Source organism: Centrocercus urophasianus, unplaced genomic scaffold, assembly GCF_019232065.1.
Source record: "Centrocercus urophasianus isolate 14NV4802_14NV808 unplaced genomic scaffold, USGS_Curo_1.0 seq_11, whole genome shotgun sequence".
Classification (NCBI taxonomy): Eukaryota; Metazoa; Chordata; class Aves; order Galliformes; family Phasianidae; genus Centrocercus; species Centrocercus urophasianus.
The window spans coordinates 22,141,076-22,168,128 of record NW_024884253.1 but is presented as its reverse complement, the minus strand read 5'-3'; the positions used below and the strand labels follow the sequence as shown (position 1 = coordinate 22,168,128).

General features: G+C 40.2%; 1 protein-coding gene across 3 annotated transcripts in view; it reads left to right on the top strand.

The window, feature by feature from the left end:
• TMEM67 (transmembrane protein 67) overlaps positions 1-24,701 on the top strand; it is a 34,705-nt gene extending 10,004 nt beyond the window's left edge. For 2 of the 3 annotated variants that reach the window (XM_042839880.1, XM_042839878.1), the window contains exons 10-28: positions 1,991-2,077; positions 2,893-2,958; positions 3,964-4,120; positions 4,527-4,650; positions 5,800-5,905; positions 7,269-7,325; positions 7,420-7,518; positions 7,985-8,083; positions 8,451-8,537; positions 9,164-9,263; positions 9,365-9,504; positions 12,281-12,421; positions 13,291-13,371; positions 14,433-14,549; positions 15,935-16,051; positions 16,134-16,238; positions 16,586-16,688; positions 18,905-19,047; positions 19,409-21,962. In XM_042839880.1, coding sequence (XP_042695814.1) covers positions 1,991-2,077; positions 2,893-2,958; positions 3,964-4,120; positions 4,527-4,650; positions 5,800-5,905; positions 7,269-7,325; positions 7,420-7,518; positions 7,985-8,083; positions 8,451-8,537; positions 9,164-9,263; positions 9,365-9,504; positions 12,281-12,421; positions 13,291-13,371; positions 14,433-14,549; positions 15,935-16,051; positions 16,134-16,238; positions 16,586-16,688; positions 18,905-19,047; positions 19,409-19,489 — 2,010 coding nt within the window. In that variant the 3' untranslated portion in view covers positions 19,490-21,962. Of the gene's footprint in view, positions 1-1,990; positions 2,078-2,892; positions 2,959-3,963; positions 4,121-4,526; positions 4,651-5,799; positions 5,906-7,268; positions 7,326-7,419; positions 7,519-7,984; positions 8,084-8,450; positions 8,538-9,163; positions 9,264-9,364; positions 9,505-12,280; positions 12,422-13,290; positions 13,372-14,432; positions 14,550-15,934; positions 16,052-16,133; positions 16,239-16,585; positions 16,689-18,904; positions 19,048-19,408; positions 21,963-22,904; positions 23,096-23,170; positions 23,300-23,855 lie in introns of those variants that run through there. The other variant, XR_006172127.1, reaches the window with a different exon arrangement.
• The last annotated feature ends 2,352 nt before the right edge of the window (positions 24,702-27,053 follow it).

The following is a 27,053-nucleotide window of genomic DNA, read 5'->3' as shown; positions in this document are numbered from 1 at the left end:
AAAACTCAGTGGGAGATCTGTATGGAAGAAGAGAGTGATATTTATGTTAAAAACACTTCTCCAGGAAAATATTATTTTACTAACTCACACTTGCAACACATTTCTGTTGCTCATACTTGTGTGCCCACATTCATAATGCAGAGATAAGCATACCTAAGTGATCTGACCAGGACCAATTGTGTGCAACACAGGGAACAAGCCAGCTAGTAAGTCCTCAGTAAGACTCCAAGATTCTTCTGGATTGGCAGTGATAAACTAGAATTTGGATCTTTTATACCCCTACAAAGTTAATAGAAGGTTAGGCATTGTCCTTCACTCCTAGTATTCTTTACTTCAATTTCTCTAAGTCTTAAGAAAGTTGTTACATGTGTTTTTCCCTTACTTGAAATGCATACATCCTTACAGATCTGTCGGTTTTCCTCATGAGCAAATGAGAAAAATAAGGGTGTAAGTGGTGTGCTGTAACTTTGCTGCTGTACTCCTGGTGTCAGGGTGCAGAGTTTTTACTGGCATGTCTGACCTGTAGTTTTACCTCAGCCCTCTCCTCAGTTGCAGTGATGGGAACTATATTCTCCATAGTTGTTACACTATTTAAGCCCTTCCTTCTCTTGTTTCTGGCACTTACGCACGTATTTCTATTCATATGTCCATTACATCAATTTTCATTCTTGTGTTACAAGTCTGAACAAGCTGAGTTCTATCAAAAATTGATTCAATCTATCATTCCAGCTCAGAAATCTCATTTTCTTTAGATAAGTAATTGGTGTTTTATTTTATGAAATTGTTGTAAAGTTAGTAAAATTGGAATAGTTCATACAGATTAAGTAGATCACAGAGAATAGTTTTAGTGGTAACCTGTTGTTTGTACTGCTATATTTATCTTTTCTTCCAGTTGACTCAAAAATAAACTATTAGGCTTTTTAGCCAAGTTGTGTTGTGTTTTATATTAAACAAAGTTGCAGTGTTGCAGTTCAGCTTCTGCTTTAACAAGTAAGAAGTGTTCATCGTAAGGCTGAAATTCTGAGGCTGCTGTATGTTAGAAACCTGCATAGATTTCAGATTACATAGGGCATATCAACCTGTATAATTTTCTTAATGTGAATAGATTTTTCCAGTCCTACCAGTTCTAACAGCAGAGGCCTATAAAACAAAATACTTATTATATATCTATAGGAAATGGAAATAAGAGGCTGGAGAGGTATACAAAATCCATTCCAGCAAAATAGAAAAAGTCACGTAGTAACTGAGCTGTTTTGTCACTGTCAATTAAAATATCTCAGTATTTATTACTTTTGTTAGGTTTACCTTTACCTGCCAGTACTGAGATAAATACAGGAGGTCAGAGGCCTCTCAGCAGAAATCAAGAAGTAAGAGTCGTGTTCTTTTTCACTAAGTTTAAATAAGTGTTTTTTACAGTCATTTAAGGCTGCCAGCCTTTAAATGAGGTTAGGGAGGTTCTGGTTGCACAGGTGAACTGTTTGCAGCTGTGCTCCTAGGCCTGGCCGTGCCCCTTCACCAGGTGCTTCAAACATTGGTTCAGGCCACGACCTAAGGGTCTCATGCACCACCAAATCTCCACCAAATGTGAAAGTAGTTGAATAAGCATGATCTGGTAGAAGCATAGCAGTGGTATGGTTTTGTAGCTTTTAGGTTGTAGGTAATTTGTGTTGATTGTGAGTTTGAGTTGAGCAAATGCCTGATATATCTAATATACAATTATGGATGTGCACTCAAGAGAAACCATTTTCTATTCTCTTGGAAGCTTTTGGTTTGAGGGCAAAAAAATACAAGCAAAAAGTGAGGCTATAAAAGAAAATAAAGATAATTAAGTTTAAAAACAAGCAAACAAAAAAAGTAAAATACCAAAACTAAAAGCATAAAATCTAAGGGGGAAAATAAATCATCCTACTGAAAGTTTTAGAGTGCATAGAACAATGACACAGTAATCCCTAAAGTGTTTTGTTGTTTGTCTCCTTTTTTTTATCATCAGGATGTGAAACTGCAGTTTATTGCAGCCTCGTATGATGCAGCAGGAAACTTTCTTAAATGGCAGAGTTTGGAAGGAGGCCTCTTACAGGTAGGTTTGATGTAATTGCCTTTTTTGGATAGCGGTGGTGTTGTGACTGCCTGTAGGCAAAGCCTTCAAACAAAAGCCAAGTGTCTCATTACTACAGTAGTGACAGTTCATAAGGTAAACGTGGGTAGATTAGGGAAAGTAACCCTCGATTGAGCCTCAAGATGATCTCTCCAAAATGAAGAGTGTAATCTCAGCAACCCATCATCCAGTGGTCCAATATCTGCTTAAAATACCTAAAAGTTCTGAGAAACAGCAGAAATTGGAAGCTATGGAATGTAACAAAGCATAATTCGGTCAGCAGTCCAGCAGTGATGTAGGCTCTCAGCAATTCTCTAGGCTGGCAATAAGAGGAAGACGGGCAAAAACAATCAGGAATTGTCCATCCTCTTGTCTAAGCCCTTCACGTCACTCTCAGTGCACTTTGCTTTCAATGCTTCAGTATCTGCAGAAGAATAGCTGACGTTCAGGATTTAGATGGTGGTTTGCTGTTTGTTTTGGTACCTTCTCAGGATGAATTGTCTTGCTTCTGCCTTCCAGATTTTAAGGAAATGAGTGTTTGAGAAAATGAGTTAGTGATGACATTGGAAAATACTGTGCGAGAATAAATTCAAACAGCATTGTAACACCTACATTAATACAATAAATATTATTGCTTACTCTTTAAAACCAATCCTTAAAAATAGAACAAAATAAAACTCGGTGTATATTTCATGAACCTGCTGATTATATAAGCTGCTTGGGGTACCTGTGAACTTTTAGTGTCAGAAAGTAATAGCCTAATTGAATTAGCCTAATTATTATTATGTTTTGTTCAGCTTTGTCCTGATACCCAGACTAAATTGAGTGCAGCTTACGTATTTGGAACAACTTATGAACAAAGTGTAAGTAAGAGAGAAAATGCTTTTCTGACTATTTAAGTTTAATTGCTTTATGTATCATCAATAACTCAGTGCTAAGCAGTCCCAGCTCTCTGCCTTTCCTTATAGGAGAGGTGCTCCAGTCCCTTAATCACCTTCATGGCCTTGCACTGGGCTATATCAAGTAGCAATGTACCTCTCGTGCTGGTGAGCAGAGAACCAGACGTGACTGGTGTTTGTGCTATTTCTAATTTTGTGTCTGAAAGTTGCTAGAATATTTTTTCCTGGTCTTTTGAAAAATAGCAGAAGAAACGTTAGCAGAGCTTTATTCTCATTGGTTATCTGCTCAACTGCAGTCATTTTTATGAATCACAGAATTGTAGGGGTTGGAAGGGACCTCCAGAGATCATCGAGTCCAACCCCCCTGCCAAAGCAGGTTCCCTACAGCAGGTCGCACAGGTAGGCATCCAGGCAGGTCTTGAACATCTCCAGAGAAGGAGACTCCACCACCTCCCTGGGCAGCCTGTTCCAGTGCTCCGTCACCTCACTGTAAAGAAGTTCCTTCACACATTTGTGCAGAACTTCCTATGCTGCAGTTTCCAGCCGTTTCCCCTTGTCCTGTCTCCACTCACCACTGAAAACAGTCCGGCCTCACCATTCTGCCCCCCACACCTTAGATATTTATAGACCTGGATCAGGTCCCCTCTCAGTCTTCTTTTCTCAAGGCTGAACAGACCCAGTTCGCTCAGCCTTTCTTCATAAGAGAGATGCTCCAGGCCCTTCACCATCTTCGTGGCCCTCCGCTGGACTCTTTCCAAGAGATCCCTGTCTTTTTTGTACTGGGGAGCCCAGAACTGGGCTTCGTATGAAATCATTAGTATGCCATAATTGCAAGTAGCTGGAATGCGTTGTCTTTTGCAAAGGGCAGAACAGATTTCACAGCAGTTTTATAAGGGAAGAATCCACGAGTTGAGAAAATCATGAAATGGCTGAAGTGACCTTTGCATTCTGATGGTTTTTTCCTCGTAGTGCAAGATTTCCGTTTCCAAGATTTTACTGGATTTTACTAATCCAATCTTTTATGACCTGTTCTATGAATATAACGGTAACAGTGGACAGCAATACCTTTGGGCTGTGCCAGTGTTAAATCTGAATCTGCAGTACAGTGAGATGTATGTGAATCAAGGTAAGAATATCACAGTAACAATTCTCTGAATTCCGATAATCTGAATAACTCTGAATGCCAAGGCTTTGTATTAATTGCAGTCTCCAAGTTGTTTTTCAATATACCTTCATCCACTGTAACTTCTCCCTTCCTCCCTTCCTCCCTTCCTTCCTTCCTTTCTTTCGTGAATTTATCATTTTTCATGGCATGTTCTGATAGTGTTATGTGCAAATTTTGATTGAAGATACTGGTCCAATCAATAGTATGCACAAAAAGGTTATCTGGTGTTATTATATACCAGTTTAAATTGGAAATACGTAATTCTCCATCCTGAATACAAGAGTATGTACTGCTTTTATTAGATTTCATCCTGCTTGTGCACTGAGTTAATTTCTTCAGTATTGAGACTCTCCTTTTCTTTCCAAAGGCAGCAGTATGAGCAACTGGCTTTTGACTCGTCGCTTCTTTTTGGTGGATACACTGAGTGGAAGAGAAAATGACTTGGGAAAGCTACCAAGAATAATTCGAGTTGCTAGCAAAATAACAATAAGGTGATTAAATGCATGGGATATACAGTCTTGTGCAATCTGCATTTTATGGTGTCTTAAGTGGAAGTTGTTTTGTTATGTTGTTTCTCCTGTGTTCTGTGCTGTTTTTCCATTGCTTACTTGACAGTAGCAGGAGTTTCTGTAGGTTATTCTCCTGAGTGAGAGAGAATACCTACACTGATCTGTGGGGCTTAAAGTCACTGTGATTACTTCTCACTTAAGATGGATCAATCTATGTATGCATAATGCAAGTTAATGGGCATTCAGTCATCTTATATGAGCAACTGTCATCAGAACTCCTCTGTGGTTTTTTGATGTGTATACTGCTGACTGTATAAGGGTGCTATTTCATATTCCATATTCTTTTTGCAGTGTTTTTACAAGCTCTGGCCTATAAATGTTGTCATACAGTCCAGAATGGTCTTGTAGTCATTATACGTACAGTAGCCTTGTAGAGGAAGGCTGCCTTTTAGGGTCATCACTGCTTGTGAATCTGCAGTGGAATCTGTTTTGAAAGAACATTTTCTTTCCTTCTTTATGTAACGTATTTCTCTGAGATCGGTGTCTAAACAAAATTGAGATCTTTTATCAGCGCTTCTTTACAATTTAGTATGAAATTATAGTTAAAAAGATTGCTGATTAGCAGTGTCTCATCACCTATGGAGGTAAGCATCTTGAAGGTTAATTTAATGTACCAGCTCTGGTCGTTATGACGTACATACAATGCTTTTCAAAAAGGTAAGGATTAGTTTATTAGGAGACCTGAAGAGAACAGTACTATTCCCCTCCTCCTCCCCCTTTCAAAAACAGAATAATGAAATAAATTCTAAACAAGTATAGAAAAACTTGTTCTGCTGTGTTTTGAGAAAACTCACCTTTTGCAATTGACTGCCAGAAAGTGGGTAGTATGTAAGGATTGATTTGAGCACCACCTTACAAACAAATGCCCTCACCCAGCTTTTCCTTTTATCTATTTGTGTCGGGGTTGCTTTTAAAATGTGAATTGCCACAGTTCTGAGTTTGCATTGCACATTTGATTGATCAGGTTGTTCTCTTTACGTAGCATTTCCTGTCAGTGCAAGTTTCAATCAATACCTTCCAAGCAGCTCATCCTTTTGCTGTGGTTAAATAATACTGTTTGTATTTCTGCAGTATTCGTCTGGTATCCCACGCTCAGAGAGGAACCATCCACCCACCTCTCCTTACTGTTGCTTACACAGATGTGCTTGTCCAAAACCCCGAGACCCAGAGCGTGACGGTGAGACCCTCGTGCTATCTCAATTGCACTGGTTTTGTTAATCAGCCTTTTAGTTCTGTTGAAATTCTGCTTCACTGAGCATGCTGGAAGGGTTGTAAAAAGCAAAGCAGTCCGTAGTTCTGCTCAGTTGTGAAGTTACAAGTTTTCACCCAAACAAAGCTTTGAAGATGAAGCAGTTGAAAGCTTCTTCCTTTCGTCTCAAGTCTTTTCTAAATCAAGATATGTAGGATTTTACAATTGGGTTTGTAATAGTGAATTAGACTGTAGGGCAAAGGAAATACTAAAAGTGTGTCTGACTTGTGGAGTGCACTAAAAGCAGCATTTTATGCAAGAAATTGAATATTTTTCTTTAAAGAAGTGCATTAGGAGGAAGTTGTTATGACACAGATCAGATCACTTGTGGTTTAAGTTAAAATATTGATAATGCATATATAACATCCTTTATTTTTTTTTGTCTGCTTATGTTAATTATTTGCAACAGATCTTAAGAATTAAAGTGAAATAATTCAATAATCTGTATCTGGAGGGAATCAGAAACAAGTGCCTTGTTTGCTTGTTAGATCACACTGCTTATAAATAAATGAAAATACTGAATTTAACATAACACAACAATGATTCTGACACAAATAAATACTAATAATAATGTTTTCTGCTTATCAATGTTCCTCTGCAGTTCAGGTATCCAGTTCAGGTAGACATTCAACTGGGAATTCCTGGTACTGGAACCATTCCTCACATTCTGTATCAGCTGAACGAAGTGAAGGAAGGGATGGGGAATTAGAAGAATAGGAAAACAAAAGTCAGCTTTCTTCTCTGTCAATATCACGTCTTTATTTAACCACAGAATTAGGTCTTAGAATAGGTAAATAGCTAGAGAGAGCAGTTTTGGTGTTGTGTGGCAGTTTTTATTTCACTCAAGTTGGAAAAGAAAGGTGTCTGAGCTACATAAGAGCTCACTTAATGATTTTGTATGTTGATGTAGTTAGATTAAATCTTCTTTTAATCAACAGTGGTAAGGGGGAAAGTATCAAACCTGTGGTGTTCACTCTCAGGTGGAAAAAATGCATGCAAAGTTGAAAAGGTTATAATGGGGTGCAGCTGTGAACCTGGAGGTAGTAGGGGTTCATCCCCAGGGTTATTGTTAGTAAAGCCAGCATTAAGAGTTGGAAGCACACATGCTTGTTCTGTGCTTGGTACTGTAACACATCAGGTGAGGATGCGTGCAGGAGAAGATTGGTGTTGCACCCACACTGTAACCCTAGATGGGGATCCCTATCAACTAACAACTGGGACCCCCCACTGGTTACAATCGTGGCATCTAAAAATTTCTACAGATATTTACTTTTTCTATCTGAATTTTCAGGTTTCCTTCTCAGTCCGTTATGAGATGAATCAGTCGGAGGCTCAGATTCAGACAGATGTAAGTTGTATTGCCATTTAACTCACCAGTGTAATGATTTGCTTCTGTTTTGTCTTCTTAAAAATGCCTACAGAGAGTGTATCATTTATTTCAGATCACGTTGGGCGTGTTGGGGGGGCTCGCAGTGTTATGGTCCCTTCTCAGGACTGCAGGCTGGAAGAGGCGTACAGGCAGTTCTGTGATTGACTTACAGGTATAAATAACTGTAAACCAAACAAGGACGTTTTCCTCTCTTTAAGGAGACCTTTGCTGTCATTCATTCCCTGTGATGTAACTATTCTGTTCCCTGTGGTAACTGATATAATTTCTAGCCTGCCTGCACAGAGCTATGACTTGGAGTTAGGGTCACTTGAGGAAGTAGGCTTCTTGCATTCTTTGCATTCTGATGCTGTCATTCAGGAAATAGCTTTGCTTGGAGATCAAAAAAAAGTATTTATCAGAAGCTATTCAGATCAGTTGGGTGGCTTTGTTTTCAAAGTCATTCTTTTATATTTATTATATTATAATTAATATATTTATTATATTATGGCTGCGGTACAAAATTGATGTCTGGGGCTACTTCTCACTACTAAGAGATTCCTGAAATGTCTTATACAAACATACACATGCATGGCTTAACTATATTTGCAAACCTGTACAGTGTGCTTTTATAATTGCAGACAGTTTTCAAGTTCTTACTATTTTATGCTGGAGACCTTGCCAACGTGTTCTTTATCATCACAGTGGGCACAGGGATTTATTGGCTCGTGTTCTTCAAAGTAAGTGTTTTCCCAGATTTTGGTGTTATATGAATAACTATTAATATGGCATTATTTTATATTATCGTTTTTACACAAAAATTCATTGTTCTTTTTTTTTTTTTTTTGCCTTTCTGATCAGACCATTGAGGCAAGTTCGTATATGATATTCTATTCTGTGTGCTTAAGTTCTTGTGATCACCTGTTTCTCTTCCTTAGGTTCCTTTGTGCTTGCAGTCTGCTTAAGAGTCAACTAAAATATTTTATGAACTTGAATCCACTGCATGTTAAATATGGATCTTTTTTGCAAAAGGCATTCAGTCCTGAGCCCTTCATATATTGCTACGTTTGCCTTCTGCACTGTTTCAATGTTGGTTCTTAATTACAGGCTCAGCAGTTTGTGTCTGTCCTTTTACCACTCCCATCTCAAGAGAAAGCTTTTGTTACATACATAGCATGTGCTTTTAGCTTAAAGGTAAATATTTTTCCTCTTATATTGAAGACACTTTAACATACACATCTGTATTTTCAGTAGGCTTGAGCAGTGCATTTTATTTGTGTGTAGAGGTGAACAATTATTCTAAGAATTATGTTATTTTTCCATAGAAATTTATTTTGTGGAGCTTTAATGGGAAAACAAATGTGTAAGGACTTTAAGGAAAGTTATTTTTTCAAGGAGGAAAGTTAAGGAAACCCACATAAATTAACAACATATCAAGAAAGCCAATGCTTTCTTTTAATGCAGGAAACTGCAGTCAGTTCCTGATTAAAAATGAGCATAATTCAGATTAAAATAATTATCTTCAAACATTCATGTAGAATTAAGAGGTCGTTTTTTTGTCTCCGTGGAAGTGTATTGAATCAGAATTCATACCACTGGTTAATATGTTGTGGAAAATGCTGGGCTGATTTCTTGGAATTTATTATCTTGCTGAATTCTGTTCATAACTCTGGCCATCATCACATGACTTACCATTCTTCCAAGCTTTTAATTATATTTACATATCAAAACTTAGTAACCAAATTGCAGTCTCAAGTGTAGTAAAGTGTATTACTTATTATGAGTTCCATTTCTCTCATTTTCTTTTTATTTTTTTACAGGCTCTGCAATTCTTGCAGCTATTGGTTTCACAACTTACTGTAGATATTTTCTTTATTGACTGGGAAAGACCTAAGGGCAGAGTTGTTAAAGCAGTTGAAGGTAACTCCAGCTGTACTTGTTAATATACAGAACTTCTGTTAAATCTTGATATTGATCCAAAATATTAAACTCCAGAGCTTTAATGTGTGTATTCTTTTTAGGTGAAGGTGATGTAAAAAGTGCTGCTGCACCTGTGAGCATATGGAGAACGTATTTTATAGCCAATGAGTGGAATGAAATTCAGACAGTGAGGAAGATAAACCCTCTCTTTCAAGTGCTCGCCGTTCTTTTTTTTCTGGAGGTATTACTGCTAGAGTTGTTATTTTTTATTATTCACATCCAAAATGTAACAGTCTGTATTTAATTCCTGCAGGCTCTGCGGATGCCTTTCCGGACCACTTGCATCAATGCTGCTTTGTGAATAACTGTTTTGCTACCTTCTTCTGTTCTTATGTACAGGCATACACATCACTGTGCTGTTTCGCTAAGGAAGTCTTCAAAGAAAAAACAAGCCCTTAGGAAGCTCCATTAGTTTTATTTGTTCTTAAGCTAATGAGTTACCCTAAGCAGCTAAGAGGCTGATACATTTATGTACGTGCTCAGTTCTGTATTTGCTTACTTGTTCCCTGCTGCCACAGTCTACAGCTTTATGTCTGGTTTTATATTTGTCTCAACTGGAGTTTCCTCCCTGCTAATTTGCTATTTGGTGTCCTTTTATAAAGCAGGAAATGAAATGTGCCAATTCTGTTCCTGATGTCATCACATAAGGCAGTGTTACAGCTTCAGTTACAGCTCAGGGATATGTGAGAAATCATGCTTTAGCTTTTCAAAATCATTTGGGCTTGTTTCTTCAGTGCAGTTTAGTAACTACTATTTTGGCAAGTACTCTTAAGGCATATAGCTGTTTATGTGAGATTTCTGACCTATTTTTAAATACTTTAATTCATTTTAATATATTTTTAATGTTCTATTTTTCCTTAAAGCCAGTTAACAAATTAATTCTTCATTAACTGTTTCAGTACTTTTGGTAAATATTGGCCAGATCAGCTTCAGCGCTATGATACGAGGAAGGAGTGAGAGGAGAGCAAGTATTCCCAAAACTTAACTAGCCTCTGTTGAATATTCTTAGGCTCCTGTTATTACTAGTAGGGAAAGACTAATTTATTTATTTATTTATTTTTTTAATTTTTAATTTATTTATTTTTTTTTTACATTTTACTTGATAATTCCTGCTATGAGTATGCTCTGGAAGAGTCCCTTTCTTGACACTGATAGTGATGGAAGTCGTGAAGGATACCTGAATAGACTAAAATTGGTGTTTGTGAAAACCTCCAGTAGTTTTAATGTCTTTCATTGCTGTTCTGGAGTTTGAAATGTAGTTTCTCTGGAAGGAAAACGCGCTGGATAGATAGAGCTATCAGCTGCTATCAGAAGAAAACTGTATTGGTCAAAAGCTGTTCAGTTCTCATTCATCACAATTACAGGCTGTGTGGTATTAGTATAGAAGCCTGCAAAGTATTGGTTGGAGGAAGTTGGAAAGTGCTAAAGGAGTCTCCTTTGTCCTAAGGCTTGTGTCTGGCACCTAAGCAGCCTGTGGCTGGCACTGGTCACCATTGCAATGGTGACTCTATGGGTACTGAAGGTAACGTTGGCAGTGTCACTAAGGTTTTGAGTATTGCATGGGGTATGACTTGGATGGAGTTGAATTTTCTCCTAGCTCTCCATGCGGAGCTGTATTTTGGATCTGTGGCTGCAACAGTGTTGATAACATAAAGGTGTTTTAGCTGTTGCTCGGCAGTATTTGCACAATATGGCCCTTAGCAAGCAGGGAAAGGGACACAACTTCCCAAAAAATTGGGAAAGGACAGAACCTCAATAGCTGACCCAAAATGCTCAAAGGGACCAGATAGCATCATGCACAACAAACCAGCCCTGAGGGGGATAGGTTTTTCTGATCAGGTAACTGTTCCTGGGCGCTAGTCTATTTGTGGGAGGTATTTGGCAACTACTTTTTTATCACTTGTTTTCGTTGTTTGGGATGTTGTTGGTGTTCCCTTGTCATTGCTTATTAAATTATCTCCACCTTGACCCACAAGTTGCATTGCTTTTGATCGTCCTGTTCTCTGTCCCATCCTCTGTGGTGAGGATTATCCCACCACAAATATGTTTCCGTTGTAGTTTTTCTTCTAAATGATTTTCACAAATTTTCATCATGTGCTTCAATACCAAGTTTTTCTCTCATTATTTTGATTTGGGAACTTTGTTTAGATGGTTTATTTAAAATAGATTCAGCTGTATGGGACAGTGGAGGAAAATATATTTCTGCTCAAAAAAACATCTCAGATTCTTACACTTGAAAAACAAAAATCTGTGATCTCTTCAATATATGTAGGACTATACAACTGCCTGAAGGGAGGTTGTGAGGAGGAGGGGTTTGGCCTCTTCTCCCAGGCAACAAACAGGACCTGAGGAAATGGCCGCAAGTTCTACCAGAGGAGGTTCAGGTTGGACATGAGGAAGAACTTTTTCTCTCAGAGGGTGGTCAGGCACTGGAATGGCTGCCCAGGGAGGTGGTGGAGTCGCCATCCCTGGCAGTGTTCAAGAGGCGCCTGGATGAGGAGCTGTGAGATATGGGTTAGTGTTGTGATGGCAATGGTGATGAGGAGACGGTTGGACTGGATGATCTTGGATTTTCCTTTCCAACCTTGTGATTCTATGATTGTGTGACTAGAAAGCTAGAATTTGGCAGAAATAAGATCTCTCTGTAGTTGAGCAGTAGATTCTTCTAGACTTTTTGAGGAAAAATAAATCTTGATTTGTCATGAGATTTAGCTGTGTATGTTTATTTCTATTTGTAAATATTTATATATGATAATATAAATATATACATCTGTGCACAGATCATGTTTTTAGTGTTTCTCAGTAATAATACTGGATCCCACGACTGGGCTATATCACAATGAACGTGCTGCTACTCCCAGCTCTTTTCTTATTTCCTGTTTGAGGAAACAGACAGAGCCATAACTAATGCTATTTATTACTTCACATTTTTTATATTAACCTTTTTATCTCTTCAGGTGGTGGGATTTTCAAACCTGGCTTTAATGGATTCTTCTTCCAGTCTTACAAGAAGCAGCGAGAGTTACATAGCGCCATGGAGCCGCATTTTAAGATTCGGTGTGTCTGCTGCGCTGTGGTTAGCCATTGCCTTCCTGCAGGTATGTTAGGCACCTACAGAATGATCAGGTCTTTGTTTTGCTGGTTCTTGGAAAGTAAAATATATCCCTACGGCATCCTAGTGATAATAACACCGCTTACTATGGCAGTGGGTATCACAGAATCACAGAATGGCCTGGGTTGAAAAGGACCACAATGATCATCTGGTTTCAACCCCCTGCTGTGTGCAGGGTTGCCAACACCAGGCCAGGCTGCTCAGAGCCACATCCAGCCTGGCCTTGAATGCCTCCAGGGATGGGGCATCCACAACCTCCTTGGGCAACCTGTTCCAATGTATCCCCACCCTCTGTGTGAAAAACTTCCTCCTAATATCTAACCTAAACCTCCTCTGTCTCAGTTTGAAATCATTCCCCAAGGTCCTATCACTATCCACCATCGTAAACAGCCGTTCTCCCTCCTGTTTATATGCCCCTTCAAATATTGGAAGTATTGGAGTTTAGGTTGTTTTTCGTTGCTGTTTTTTTTTTTTTTGCTTTTTTGATCTGGACTTGCAGCTTGTGGAGTGTGGTACAAGATTAGAATAAAAAAATGAACCTGCCTAACTGTGAGAGATCTTTCTTTGTTGCAGTTTTAATTCTGTCAAAGGAAGAATTTACTCAGTTCCTTTTTTTTGTTGTAAGCAAATTTAGAGCATCTACCAAGACCAAGAAATGAAAAGCAAATTATTGCTCCATCCTTACTTTGTAGAGGAAGGATGTCAGTCCTATTTCAAAGAGCTTGATGCAGTGATAACCACTGCAGAAGTCCGTAATTTGTGGATGCTGAACTTTGAAGTTAACTGCTTTACAATTCAGAAAATAAAGTAAAATCTGCTGGAATAATAAGATAAAATACGGTTGATTTATTTCAGATTATATTTTTTGCTGTGTTTTATGAAAGATTTGTTGAAGATAAGTTGAGCCGATTTGTCGATTTGTGTTGTGTGAGCAACGTAAGTATTCCTTTGTCTCACTTGGACAGGGACATTTTCACTAGAATAACATTTAAGTTCACTATAAGAGCATTAAGTAATATTTATTCATGTAATTTGTTCAGAGATCACAACCAAAGGAGGTGATTTTTTTCCTCAATTTACTGGTGTAACCAAGAAGATGATTTTACTTTAATTTGAAAACGATTCTGGAATCATCCATGTCAGTATGTACTTCTAGACATGATTTTTACATTGCTGTTTGAAATCATATCAGTTATAATGCTCATACAGAATTCAAGAGTAGAAAATGGTGACAGAAATTTGATAGGGAGTAATTTTTTGTCATTTTTTTCTACTAGTTTTGCATTTGAGTACTTTTTTCTTCTAGACACAACCGTATTGGTTTCAACTTTATGTCCCATTTCCATTCTTATCTTCTGGTTCTTCCTCAAATGTTGATGACTGCCCCGCCTGAAATAGCTGTCATCTTTCTCAAAACCATTCATGCATGTCTGAGCTACTTCCAGTACTTTAAGTATGAGACTTGAAGTATTACAGGAAGACCAAGTGAGAACACACGAGATTCAGTCATTTGGCCAAAAATTTAAAAAAATATAGGTACAAACTCCTTTTGTCAGCCTTGCTTTTTCCTTTCCCATGAAAATACCACGCAGTGCATGGGTTGCAATGAAAGTTAATTCTGTGATACATAAGCATTATTTCATACTGACTGTTGCATGCAGTCTCCTAGAAACTCAAGTGAAATCACGCATGTGTGTTATGTATCACAGAATCAGAATGAAGGCCAGTTGATTACTTTGTTCTCAATTTTTCATTTTTTTGTTTGTGGAATTAAATTCTTCAAGTTCTTGACTCTGTGATCCTTGCCATTCATGAACTAAACTTGAAGCTGTTCTGCATCCCTACTTAAGCATAGAGAAATAAGTGAAGATGTTACTAAATGTTTTCCTACATCTTTTGATACGTACCTACTTTGCGTTCTCAATCTGCTGATTTACACTGTGGAAAAAATGGTAGTATCTACTGAAAGTATTCTTCTCTTCCTGCACTTCTCTTAGATTTCAGTGTTCCTCCTGTCACACAGCTGCTTTGGTTATTACATCCATGGCCGCTCCGTGCATGGACATGCAGACACCAACATGGAGGAGATGAATATGAACCTAAAGAGAGAAGCAGTAAGTAGGGAAGTTTTACACCTACTCTTAATTATTTCCTTTAATTAATTAATAAATATTGGTATATTTTAAAAGCTTTCAGTTACAGACCTAGTCTCCCATGTTATATTGCACTGAGTTAAGGTACTTAAAAGGTACCAGCTGCTAATCTGCAAATAAGTGACTTGACATTTTAACTAGCTCTTCACCTTTCTTCTTTGCTTTCTCTTTTCTTTCTGTTCTTCAGATTTCTTACACATGAAATTCCTGTTTTTCTAACAAGGTTACTTTTTTCCATGCATTTCTACACCATCTTTTTTTATATTGAAAAACTATATATTAAAAAAAAAGGATCAGCTACTCTTCTAATAAATTATTTTGTTGCATCTCTTCCTCCTCTGCTGACATCAGCTCCCCTTTACAAGCATTCATTTTAATAAACCTAGTAATTATTTTTTCATGTTTCTCGTTAGTTGTATCTTTGCAGCAAGTGTAAAATATCAAATATGATTGGGAGCACAAAAAATTCCATGACATCTTGCTTCGTTGTATGGATAACTAGAAAGAAAGTGCCTTTGCAAAGGATGTGTCTGTTTTAATGCTAACTGACAAGAAAAAAAATCTAAACATGAAAATTAACATTCAAATATGGAAATGTAGAGGAATCCTTTAAAGGTTATTTTTGTGTCTCCCTGTGTGTTTTTTTTCTGAATTTTAGCATAATACTGGGAGAAGCAAGGAATTTTTTTCCCCAATGTAATTAATGAATTTTCAGTGTTCTTGGGTTTTCTGAGATCTATGAAGCATGACCTGAGAAAGGTATGGAGAAGTCAGGAGTCCAAGGCATAAGCAAAAAAGCAAGAAAAATAGAGAATAAATGATAAATGCAAAACAAAAGGCTTCAGAATGAACCTTAAAAGATGTTTTAAAAGGTAATGAATAGAACACAGGTAAAAAGATGAATATGACTTTGTGACAGCAGGGGTCAGGATTTCATGTCCTAAAAAAATCTTGCTGTAATAGCATCAGGAGTGCAGTGAATTCAAAGATTTAGAGATACCATGTTGTGTATGTATATATCAGGATATCAAGAAAAACTTCTGTATGGAAAGGGTTGTTAAGCACTGCAATAGGCTCCCCAGGGAGGTGATTGAGTCACCATCCCTGGATGTGTTTAAAAATCATTTGGATGTGGTGCTCAGGGACATGATTTAGCAGAGGGCTGTTAGTTAGGGTAGCATGGTCAGGTTGTGGTTGGACTCAGTGATCTTGAAGGTCTTTTCCAACCTGAGCTGTTCTATGATTCTACATAAAAGAGAATAAATGAAAAGCCCTTGCCTTTTTTTTTTTTTTTTTGCTTATATATGACAAGAATAATGTTAACTTACAGTTATTTTAATTTGTAGGAAAACCTCTGTAGTCAGAGAGGTTTGCTACCAAACACAGATGGCCAGACATTTCAGATTTCCATTTCAAGAAAAATGAGGCTGCAGTATGACAGGATTCACGAAACCCTGATGAGAGTAAGTGAGGCATTTTTATTCTGTTAATGTTATTTAAAGTCTGTATTTCTTCCACTAAAGCCAAGGCCATGCTGTATTTCAGAGACGTGGTCCTGCTAGGTTTTTGGACTCATCTGCAAATACTTTTGAACAGAGCACGAGGGCATACAACACCATGAACAAATTCCTCAGTTCTTTTATTGATCACGTATGTACATTGATATTAATATATTAAAGAAAACTACAATAGAGTAAAAATTGTGAATCTGCATGCCTGTAGTTTCTGTTTAAGCATATGTCCGTAAGGACCCGTTGTTCAGGATTTCATAGGAACTGAAACAGTGCTTCATTCAAATAAAAAAGTGGAGTACTGTGCAACAATGCAGCCCGCTCTTCAAAAAGACAAATCCTTTCTTGTTATGTGTTTATTTTTACCTTGGAATGGACCGATCCTTTCTTCATTCGTAGGGGTTTGAGTGGCTGTGCTCCACTTTGGAAAAGCTACACTTCCTTTGAGGTCGTAAAACAGAAGTTGCACCTTTGCTTTTCTTACAGGTTCATAAAGAAATGGATTACATTGTCAAAGAGAAGTTGCTGCTTGAGCGGATTCTGGGCATGGAGTTCATGGAACCAATCGACAAAAGTATTTTCTACAATGGTAAAAGGATGTGTGACTTGGGATTTGTACTTCTATAACTACACGTGTTTCAGCGTAGATTTACTTCCAGGGTTTCCAACCTAAACTGGGCTTTACAGCAAGAGAGGCCTTAAAATGATTGTGAGGGAAGTATCTAAGAGGTCTTCTCTAGGTTAGAGAAGTCCTACTTACTATTTGTCACTTAATTGCAATGTGGTTTTTTTTTTCCTGTAGGCATCTTGAAAGGATGCAGTGTAGAGATGTGCAGTTTTTTATGAAGTGTTGCCTTGATATCCACTTTTTAAATGGAAAGGAGATCCTCAGTATTTAAATAGTTCAGCACTATGCTTTTGTAGAGAACTAAATTTCCTGTGGAAAAAACTAAAAGAGCAGAAAGACAATTTCTCTAGAGAAGATATTGATCACAGTTAGGATGTTTTAGTGAAATAATTGATTATATTATTGGTTATATATATGGTTAATTGATTATAATATTATTATATTATTATATTGATTATATAATCAATAATAATTGATTATATATTATACCACACGTTTTTGGAGACTCTACTGAACTTAGTTCAGACCCTTATTCTACCCCTAACCATAAATATGGGCACCACTTCAGTGAAAACTAAGTATTGACGAGCAACCAGTGATGGGGGCTCATTTTGAGCCCCTTAAATACTTGACTCTCCAGTCTCACTCTTCAGAAACATCAAACCTTATCAGAACCATAATCTAATCCATTGGTACTAACAGAATGACCATAACACCTAAATATGCCATCCTTATATAATACCAATCCCCAGGTTAGATTATTGAGCGGAGCAGAACTTTTTCTGCTGTCTCCGATACCAAGGCTACAAAATTGAACCCCTCATGTGAATCACAAACCTTGCTCTGTAATCAGGAGTACAGCACATGCTTTCTAACCAGATAGAAGCCATGGCTGTAGCCTGATGGTTTTGCAGTCTGGATGTCTGAGCTGCGTATAATTCATCAAAGGACTGGGCTCTCCTTCCCTGTTACATGGAAGCACTATCTTTAGTAATGAATGTTACAAGATAACAGTAGGAACTCTCCGCAGCCTCTGGCTGCCAGTCCCCACCATACAGTTGTTCCAAAACCCTATTCTAGTCCTCAGGTCTACTCACATACTTCATGTTTGAGTTAAATGCAGAAGCACAAGAAGGCGTCTCTAAACCATGCAGTGTTCAGCTTTTAATCTTTTGACTGCCGTTGTTTCAAAGATCGTGTAAGCACTGAAATAAATATTTTGCTTGATGGGTTACACTGCAGCAGTCTCCAGAAGTTCAGATACAAATCAGGATTTCATAAAAGCAGAACATAAGCAATGTTTAATGAAAGTTTTATTGGCAACACCATACTTTCATTTTACATTTTAATAAGAAAGCAGAAAGAGAGAGAGGAGCACTTTCTGTACTTGCTAAATGTTCTCTTTTAAGAGAGGCACTGCTTATAAAAGGAAGGGATGGATAAGTAATCTAATTTGGCTACAGAAAATGGTGTTTTAAGGTTAAAATACCCATTTCTGGAGAAATTAATTACTAAGTGAACAAAGATGCCATTAAGCTCTGAAGCACCTTTTAGGTGAGGTTTAAGCACGTTTTGTTGATTTTTTTGACCTGGGGCCAGAGTTAGCACTTGCCGTAAATCTGTGACAAGGAAGTTTTGTCTGTTTCATACTCAAAGCAGCCTTTTTTCATAGAACCATAGAATGGCCTGGGTTGAAAAGGACCACAATGCTCATCTGGTTTCAATCCCCTGCTATGTGCAGGGTCACCAACCAGCAGACCAGGCTGCCCAGAGCCACATCCAGCCTGGCCTTGAATGCCTCCAGGGATGGGGCATCCACAGCCTCCTTGGGCAACCTGTTCCAGTGCCACACCACCCTCTGTGTGAAAAACTTCCTCCTAATATCTAACCTAAACCTCCCCTGTGTCAGTTTAAAACCATTCCCCCTTGTCCTATCACTGTCCACCCTCGTAAACAGCCGTTCCCCCTCCTGTTTATAAGCTCCCTTCAAGTACTGGAAGGCCACAATGAGGTCTCCCCAGAGCCTTCTCTTCTCCAAGCTAAACAAGCCCAGTTCCCTCAACCTTTCCTCATAGGAGAGGTGCTCCAGCCCTCTGATCATCATTTTTTAGTGACTTAATTGAGATTTCTGGAGCAGATGAAGTAAAAATCCTTCAAAAACCATTGTCTTCCCGTAGATGAAGGACACTCTTTCAGTGAAGTTCTGTATTACGGCAATGAGACGACGCTGCTCATCTTTGATATCCTGTTTTTCTCTGTTGTGGATCTGGCTACCCAAAGTTTTGTTTTAGCGGCTGTTCTAACCTATTTGCAGCAGGAGGTAAACTTCTTCTATTTAAATAATATGGGGAAGTCTGAGAGCTTAAATAGTTGGATAATGAAAGCCTGGACACAGTATGTGGTGTTAAATAGTCCAAGTGAGCTCATATGCATGTCATGAACAAAGAGAAGGACGATCCGCTTTCACTGGAAAACACAAAAGAACAGTTAAAATTAATTGCAATTAATTGAATCATATTTCAAGATGGAAAGATACTGGAAAAGTTTCAAAATCACTAAAGACAATTAAACACTTGATTCTCTCCCTTAGGATTTAAATATAGTAGGGAGTTATTCTGCGCTAGGTATTGAAGCATGCTGGTTTAATTACTTGCTCTTTAACATATTGCTTTTGCTGCTAGATTTTTAGGTTCATTCGTAATACAGTTGGACAGAAGAATTTGACTTCTAAAACTTTGGTGGATGAAAGATTTCTCATTTAATTAAGAAGACTGCAGACCTTGAGCGCTTAATGGAGGAGATTGTGTCCAGGACCAAAGCATCTCAGACCTACAGATTAACTGCAGTGCACTTCTCAGTAATAGTGGGATGGTTTTGAAATGTATCATTTTGATATTGTCTGGTATTCATTCTTATTTTTGGTATATTTACAGATGCTTTTGAAGTTGGGAACACCAAACTGTAGGCCTTTAAAAGAAAAGGTACATGGAAATAAGACAAGAATATACATAGTTTTGTTATTATTAGAGTAAGATTTTTAAAAAATTAATGGCTTTTCCTAAGACATGGAGAGCTGACTGAGGCAGTAATTTGAGTGTTGTGGTTGGCAGTTTGGTTGTCAACTCACAGGTTTCCTGAAAATCCCTTAAATTTTTTCTTTCCTCCTTTTTTTTCTTTCTTTCCTCCTTTTTTTTCTTTCTTTCCTCCTTTCTTCCAATTTGTTTTGAGATATAATGTTTAGCAACCGTACTTCAGTTTTGTTCAGTCCAGAATTTGTTCTGAATTGAATTAATATTTCAAGAGAACTATTTAAAATCACTTGCTCACTGGGTTTCCTACTTGAATTTTCAACTTCACTGTGTCGTAGCATTGTATGATTCTGTCTGTTCTCTTCAAGTTTAGTTATTTAGTTCATTGTTTTTTCTTGGGTGTAGACTATGTGTCAAAGTTTCCTTGTGTTTGAGATACAGTAGCATTACAGTGATGCAGAACAGCAGTCTAACCATAATTGCAGAGAGGTGTTTATAGGTACTTCTGGATTCAGTCCTGATCTTCTCTCACCTGATGTGAGATGCCCAGGGAAACAGAGCAGTAATTCTTTGCTGTTTCCACACAAGTGAAAAAGCAGCATTATTCCGATCTGTTGGAAGCATTTTCACAAGTGCCTACATATGATCATGCACTTCTGGCTGTCTAATGTTTGGGCTTTGATATCATTTCACTTTCATTCTTATTTTGGAGTGTAGAGAAGATAATAATTATTCAAGTGCCATGTAGTGAGTGTTAAAGGAGATCACGAATGGCCTTTGAAACACCTTGAAGTGGGGTGTCTGCCTCCCATTTGTATCTCTGAGAAGTTTCCATACTTTCCTAAAGTTCACTGGTTTTCATAACTGTTCTTGTCTTTGAATAACGACGACAGACTTTCACCAGCAGAAACTCTAGAAAAATGTAAACCAAGGATGGCGTGTTTGCTCCACTCACAGACAAAGGATGTGTTTGGTTGCACCCTGCACGTCTGGAATGCAGACACGCTTATCTGAGCTGAAGCAGCACTGTACTGTTTTTCAGTTGTTTCTTGGCTTCATGAAGAGGAAGGTGTTGTGTTGATACCACATCATATCTCAATTTCAAACTTTCAGCAATACAGACTTAAATCTCAGGGTCACAGTTGCTCTAATGCTTTTGCTTAGTAACTATGTCTAAGTACAGTTTCCAGATCTTGCAGGTGATACTGAAATGGTGATGTACCACAGGGTGACTGAAGGATGTAGAAAGTGGCTGTGGTGTGTAGATGAGGAAGTAGACTACAACTGATCCTGATGGAAGTCTTCCTGTGGCTTTCCAGCAATATAACTGCACCAGTGATAACAGCAGCTTTTTCTCTGTGCAGATTCTGATGATGTGTTCGTAGTCACAAAGTTATTTCAGGGAATGGAACCACACTTCAAACATATGTCCTCCCCAATGTTCTGATTTATGACCGACTTCAGTCAGAATAAGTAATGTGTAGGAATCAGACCCCGGTAAAATAGGGAGTGTCTGCAAACAAACTGAAGATGTGATTGTGCCATCTGTAGCCCTGTAACTAATTTAATTGGTCTGCTAACAGCACAAGGGAAGGTACAGCTTCATGTCACTTCTCACTGTATACCCAATTCTCAGTGCTTTTGCTCAGCTGGTTTGTTTCTACGCACAATTGTGCTTTCACTTTTAGACATGCCTTTAACTCAGAATGGCCTTGCAATTTGAAGGACCTACTGCTAAAGGCAACTCTTGTTACAGATAAATTAATGTGAACTTGTCCTAACAGTTCTGTCACTTGCCTTCCTTTTTCTCCTCGATGCACACACTACTGTGTGTTTTATCTTTTCCAGGCCATTTATCTTAAGATGTTAATGTAACTAACATTGCTGCTCTATGTGATCTAGGAAATAATTACAGGAGACAAAAGCTCCAGGAATTCATAGCAGCTTTCCTTCATTCTTGCTGTGTATTGAGCGCTTGAACTGGGTTGGCTGCCCTGTGATCTCCTGTGGGTTCGAGAAATAGCTCACCATTGAATTTCCAGTTTTGTTTTCTGCTTTTTTAAATTAGTATGCAGTTGCAGGATGTCATTTATGTATTAAATGCTTTTTAACTTTATAAATGTTTTAATTAAAGGACTTTCCAAGGACCAGACCCAAGCCTATGACACTCTATTCCATTCATATCCACAAGGGCTTTCAGAACAGGGCAGGGGCTTCTGCTGGCTCAAGAGGCTGTCTGGGGAGAAGTGTAGGAAAGGGACATTGTGGGCTGTGTGGCAGCAGAGGGACATGGGTTTGGGATGATGGAATGAATGAGGGGTGATTGAGGGTTATTGAGGGGTGTCTGTTGGGCTAGCTGCCAAAATAGCAAACTCCATAAATAATTACAATTCACGTATACAGACATGTCATCATGAACAGCTGCAGTAATTTCAGTATCATTAAAATTCACTTTCATTTCCCAATGAGGACATGATTGATTTTTATTTTAGTAAGGCAATCATTTCAGTGATAGGTCTGGTTGTATCTTTGCCTTTTATGCCCACTGAGGTAAACCATCCAAGAGGTGAGAAGTACAACTGGCACAGAGCTCAACTTCTGTCCGGTTGCTGCAGCACAGGCACAGTGGCAATGCCATGAAAGTATTTCTGTGTGTTTATTTGCAAAGTATGACTAACAGGTGACTTAGGGAGGGTGACATTGCAATCTACTCATAAGAAAACCCCGAGTAAGCTGGGATGGCAGAAGAAGTTAATCAGCAAGACCCTGTGAAGCAGCCTCCTTCAACAACGGCTTCCTCCTACATCTCTGCTTTTCTCTAACCCAGGTCGGGGCCTGATCATGGTTTAAAAGCACTTCTCCCAGGTCCTGCACCTCAAACCAATACCTCCACATGTGATCTTGCTGCAGCTTCATACTTCACCCCCACATCATCAATAGACACACAGCTCCTACCCAGCCCTTCATGTCACGTTGGGCAGCACGGCTGGGCTGGGCAGTTACCGCCTGTCTGTGCTTCTGTGCAAGTGAGGAAGATGCAATCCGGCTGGCCAGAAGGCAGTGGGGAAAAGGTCTTTGCTGTACAGCCTGCTGAAATTCCCTTACAATGAGTTACATACCAAGGTGTGTTTTACATATTGTTCTACAGGGGGAAGAATAAAAATCCAAATACAGCATCAGAAATCAGTTTAGTAGCGTGAGGTCATGATTTCCACATATGTACAAAGGGAAAAGAACGAAGCTAAGACACCTCCAGACATCTTTTGTGATGACACAGGCGGATTGTTGGCCAGCTGCTGGCCACCGAAAGAAAAAAAGGATGCCTTGTCCTCAGCAAAGGTATTGTTTAAGTTTCAGCTGGGACAGAACTGTTTCCTTCAGAGTGTCTGGAATGATGCTGTGTTTTGATTCTAGGAGGAAAACTATGCTGATAACACACCAATGTAATTGCTGCTGCGCAGAGCCAAGGCCACTCTCAGCAAAGCTGAGCTGGGAGGGAATAGAATGAGGACTTAAACTGGACAAAGGGACATTCCATACCAGGTAACATCATGTGAAAGGAGTTTTGAAGGGGATAGGAGTTCATCTCTTTCCTGTTGCTCATGGGGCAAGCTGGGCAGTGATCAGAGGTGGTGAGCAATTGCTTGTGCATCACTTGTTATATACATTCATATATATGTACATATATATATATATAGTCATAACTTTTATCCTTTTCTCTATCTTAGTAAGTAGTTTTATCTCAACCCACGAGTTCTTTTTTTTTTTTCTGATTCTCTCCCCATCCCACTGGGAAGGGGGGAGAGTGAGTGAACAACTCACTCAGCCACCTGCCAGATTAAATCACAACAGGAATTAATAATTAATTTAAATTAATACAGCCTCTCCTGCACCAGCTGCTGCTACTTATGCCTGAGGACCTTGGCTCTTTGATAAAAGTTGGCAGCTTGCTCAGGAAAGGAGCAGCTTGGCTCTATTTCTGCAGGGAGCCACATGGAAAGCAGTCCCTCTCGTAGCTCACTGCTGTTGCCCCAGTTTTGAGCTCTGCATCGGGGTGGCAGAAAGCCACAGTGTGAAGTTATTGGTTGTTTTTTCACAGAAAATAGCAAGTTAAAAGCTGGCGAGCTCACGAAGGATGGAAGGAACCAAAATGGAAAAAGCCAACAACCTGTAATGTCATCTTCTCTGTGGCCTTCTCACCCTGCTTCTCAACCAATAGGAAACAAAGCCCTTCTGATCACTCGCACTGTAAGTCACCAGTTCTCCCTGCAAATGCCAAACGAAGACATCAGCTTTAAGCTCTGATCTCTGGGGCAAGAAGAGCTGTGCTGCTTTCTGGCCCTGGCCAACAGCTCGCTGCCTCCCAGAGCCTGACCTCACGCCTTCCTGTCGCTGCCCCCTGGAGCAGGGATGCTCGTCAGACACTCAGGAGGTTCACCACTGGAAAGGCCAAAGCTGCTCATCTGCGCTCTATATGCAGTTGTTATCCTCACAAACACTGCAAAACATTACAGCATGGACAGATGTATGACACAATATGCAGGAACTATTTTCCATGAGGAGATTGCTCTGTGGAGGTGAACTGTAACACAAAATACTCGAGCCTGGTGCAGAACCCACTGAAGTTCCCCCAACAGCATCCCTAACATGGAGAATCAGGGCAGTATCCCTCTCCATACAGATGCAGACAAAACCTGATTAAAAAAAAAAAAAGAGAGAGAATATTGCTGAATGTTTTGCAGACACCTGAAATCCTCAGCCCTGACTTAATGCTGACCTGATCGCATGTTATTTCTCTTATGTGGCACTGTGTATGTGGATTTGCAGAGCAGCCAGCGATGCTCTGGTTGGAAGGCAAAATCTCCAACTTGACGTGAAGACTGGGAATGCTGCAGTGGACTGCAGGGCTTGATGAGGATGGCGGCGTGGGAAGGCTGAGCCGAGAGCTGGAGCCCATCTGGTTTGACCACAGAAGCAGCAGGAGCATACAGCAATGCTGTTGTTATCTGCTTCATGAAACAGCTACCAGCTTGGAAGTTTTCCTTCCTCACCCCCAACACTGTGAGGAAACCACAACTTCCTGAACCACTCTTGCTGTTTAGAGCTTGCACTGCTCTCCAGTGGCTTATTTCTGATTACATGAATAAATGCAGAGCGATGCTTGGAGGATATTTCTTGGAAATAACAATACTCAGTGCTGGGCTGTGTGGCAGTGGGGGCCTTTAGGCAGCTGAGCCTCACTGTGTGCCATGCAGCGCTCTCAGCTCCCGGTCTCCTCCACTGCTGGGTTTGTCATTAAGGGCACTGCTGTCTTTACTGGAAGGGCTGGCACTATTAAAGACACAATTAAGTAGTAGAGGCACTTAAATATTTCTAGAAGAGCAGAGAGGAGTTCATCCCCTCTGGGGAATGGCTTTTATTTTGTGAGCCTTTCAGGGCCACAGTCCCAGCTTTCCACCTAACCCTGTTTGGCTGGAGATAGGATACACAAATAAATACCAAAAAGGCAACAAATAAATCCTGGCAGTAACACGGCTGGGATGGGGCCTCAGCCAGCACCCTCACCTGAGAAATGCTGCTGGGCTGGAGCCAAGCATGGCTGCAGCCTCACAAGCTGCAGGAAGCTCTAGACTGCAGGAAGCCCCAGACTGCAGGAAGCCCCTGTACATTCCGTGTTCCTTCAGAAAGGTGCAGCCCTGGGCCGGGCCATCCTGGAGCCTTTTCCTCATCCTCTGGTGAACAACACAGGGCTGAGGGGAGCATGGTGTGGCCACAGTCCTGGTGAACAGCACAGCTTCACAGAACTGTACACAAAGCATGATGCTGCCTGTCCCTGGATCAGCTGAGGAGACCACATTCGTGACAAGTGTGCTGAAGCAGGTCTTAAGAAAATATATTTATTGGGAAAAAGCATTGTTTTGATTAAAGAATGCGAGCCAGCAGGGACTACATGCACATAAACAACACAGCCAGCTGGGTTGGTTTGCCACTGACAAGGTCCAGCCCCAGCACGCCAGCCCAGGCTGCCCCTCACTGCCTTCCCAAAAAACACTGCTCCAGGCCCCAGTGTGTTTATGGCCAAAGCCCAAGAGCCAGCAGGGCCCAGCTCTCCCTGTGCCCCAAGGCATTGCTTAAGAGGAAGGTTGTAAGCAATTGTAAAAATGTCCCAAAGCTCACGTTCCCAGTCCAAAGTCTTGTGACGCTACAATTTTAGAGCAAAATCGCCGTTTGCTTTGGCTGCTGCTGCCTGTAGGTGCTTTGGTCAAAAAAAAAAAAAAAATCAACAAACACTAAGCCTATGCTGACAGCACAGCACGGCCAATTCCCATTGCTGCCTGATAGCACAGGCTCTTACACAGTTTGCTCCTCAAATATTTACCGAGCGGAGAAGTTACGTGCAGCCCTTGTGAACAATGCTGTGAATGAAATATGATTTTCCTTTGCATTTGTAGATGCAGAATGAAAGAAACCTGCACTCCAGCCCAGCCTCAAGCAAAGACGTTTGCAGTCACCTCAGAATGCTGTCTGGCTGCTGACTTCTTCAAAAAGTTTACATATCCTTCTCTGCAAAGCCCTTTCCAAACCCAAACCTGTCTGGCAGCACCGGGCTTGTGGCCAACACACGGACCTGCTGGGCCAGCAGTGCCAGCAAAGCCGCCACTCACTCTCTTGTCTCTTCTGAAGCACGCAGGTCTAAGTGAGGCACAGCTCACAGAAGCGATTTTGGAAGCCGCTTCAATTGGCTGAGCCAGCGCTGGGGCTGGCGCTGGGTGTGGGGCAGCGCTGGCAGGGGTGGTTTTATGGCAGCCAGCCTCTTTGGGAGCGTGTAAAAGCGTGGCACAAAGGATCCCTTTCTATAGAGCGAGGGTGCGGGAGGAGGGTAGGTGCTCCTGGCACCCCTGCCTCGCTGCTGCTCCAGCGAGCACCACCACACCCCCGAGCTGCCGACCCGCCTCCAGGAAGGCATTTTTGGCAGACGCAGCCCCTTTGGGTCAAACGTATTGTGCAGCAGCTCTGCTGTCAGCTCGGCTGAGCTGCTCCAGCTGAGAGCGCATCCTGCAGCTGCTGCTGGGAGGAGGGCAAAGCGGCCTGGGAACGCAGGAGGCTTGCTGCTGTTCTCCAACAATACCTGGGCTGAGAGCTAAGAGCTGAGAGCATTAGGGTGGCAGTTCAGCCACACAGAGCTAACAGCACACAGGCTGCTTCAAAAGGAGCAGAGCTGTGATGTCCTCTGACCGTCCCACCCGTCTGCTGTCACAGCTGGCTGTTTAGGGACGAGTCTGGAAGATGCCAAAGA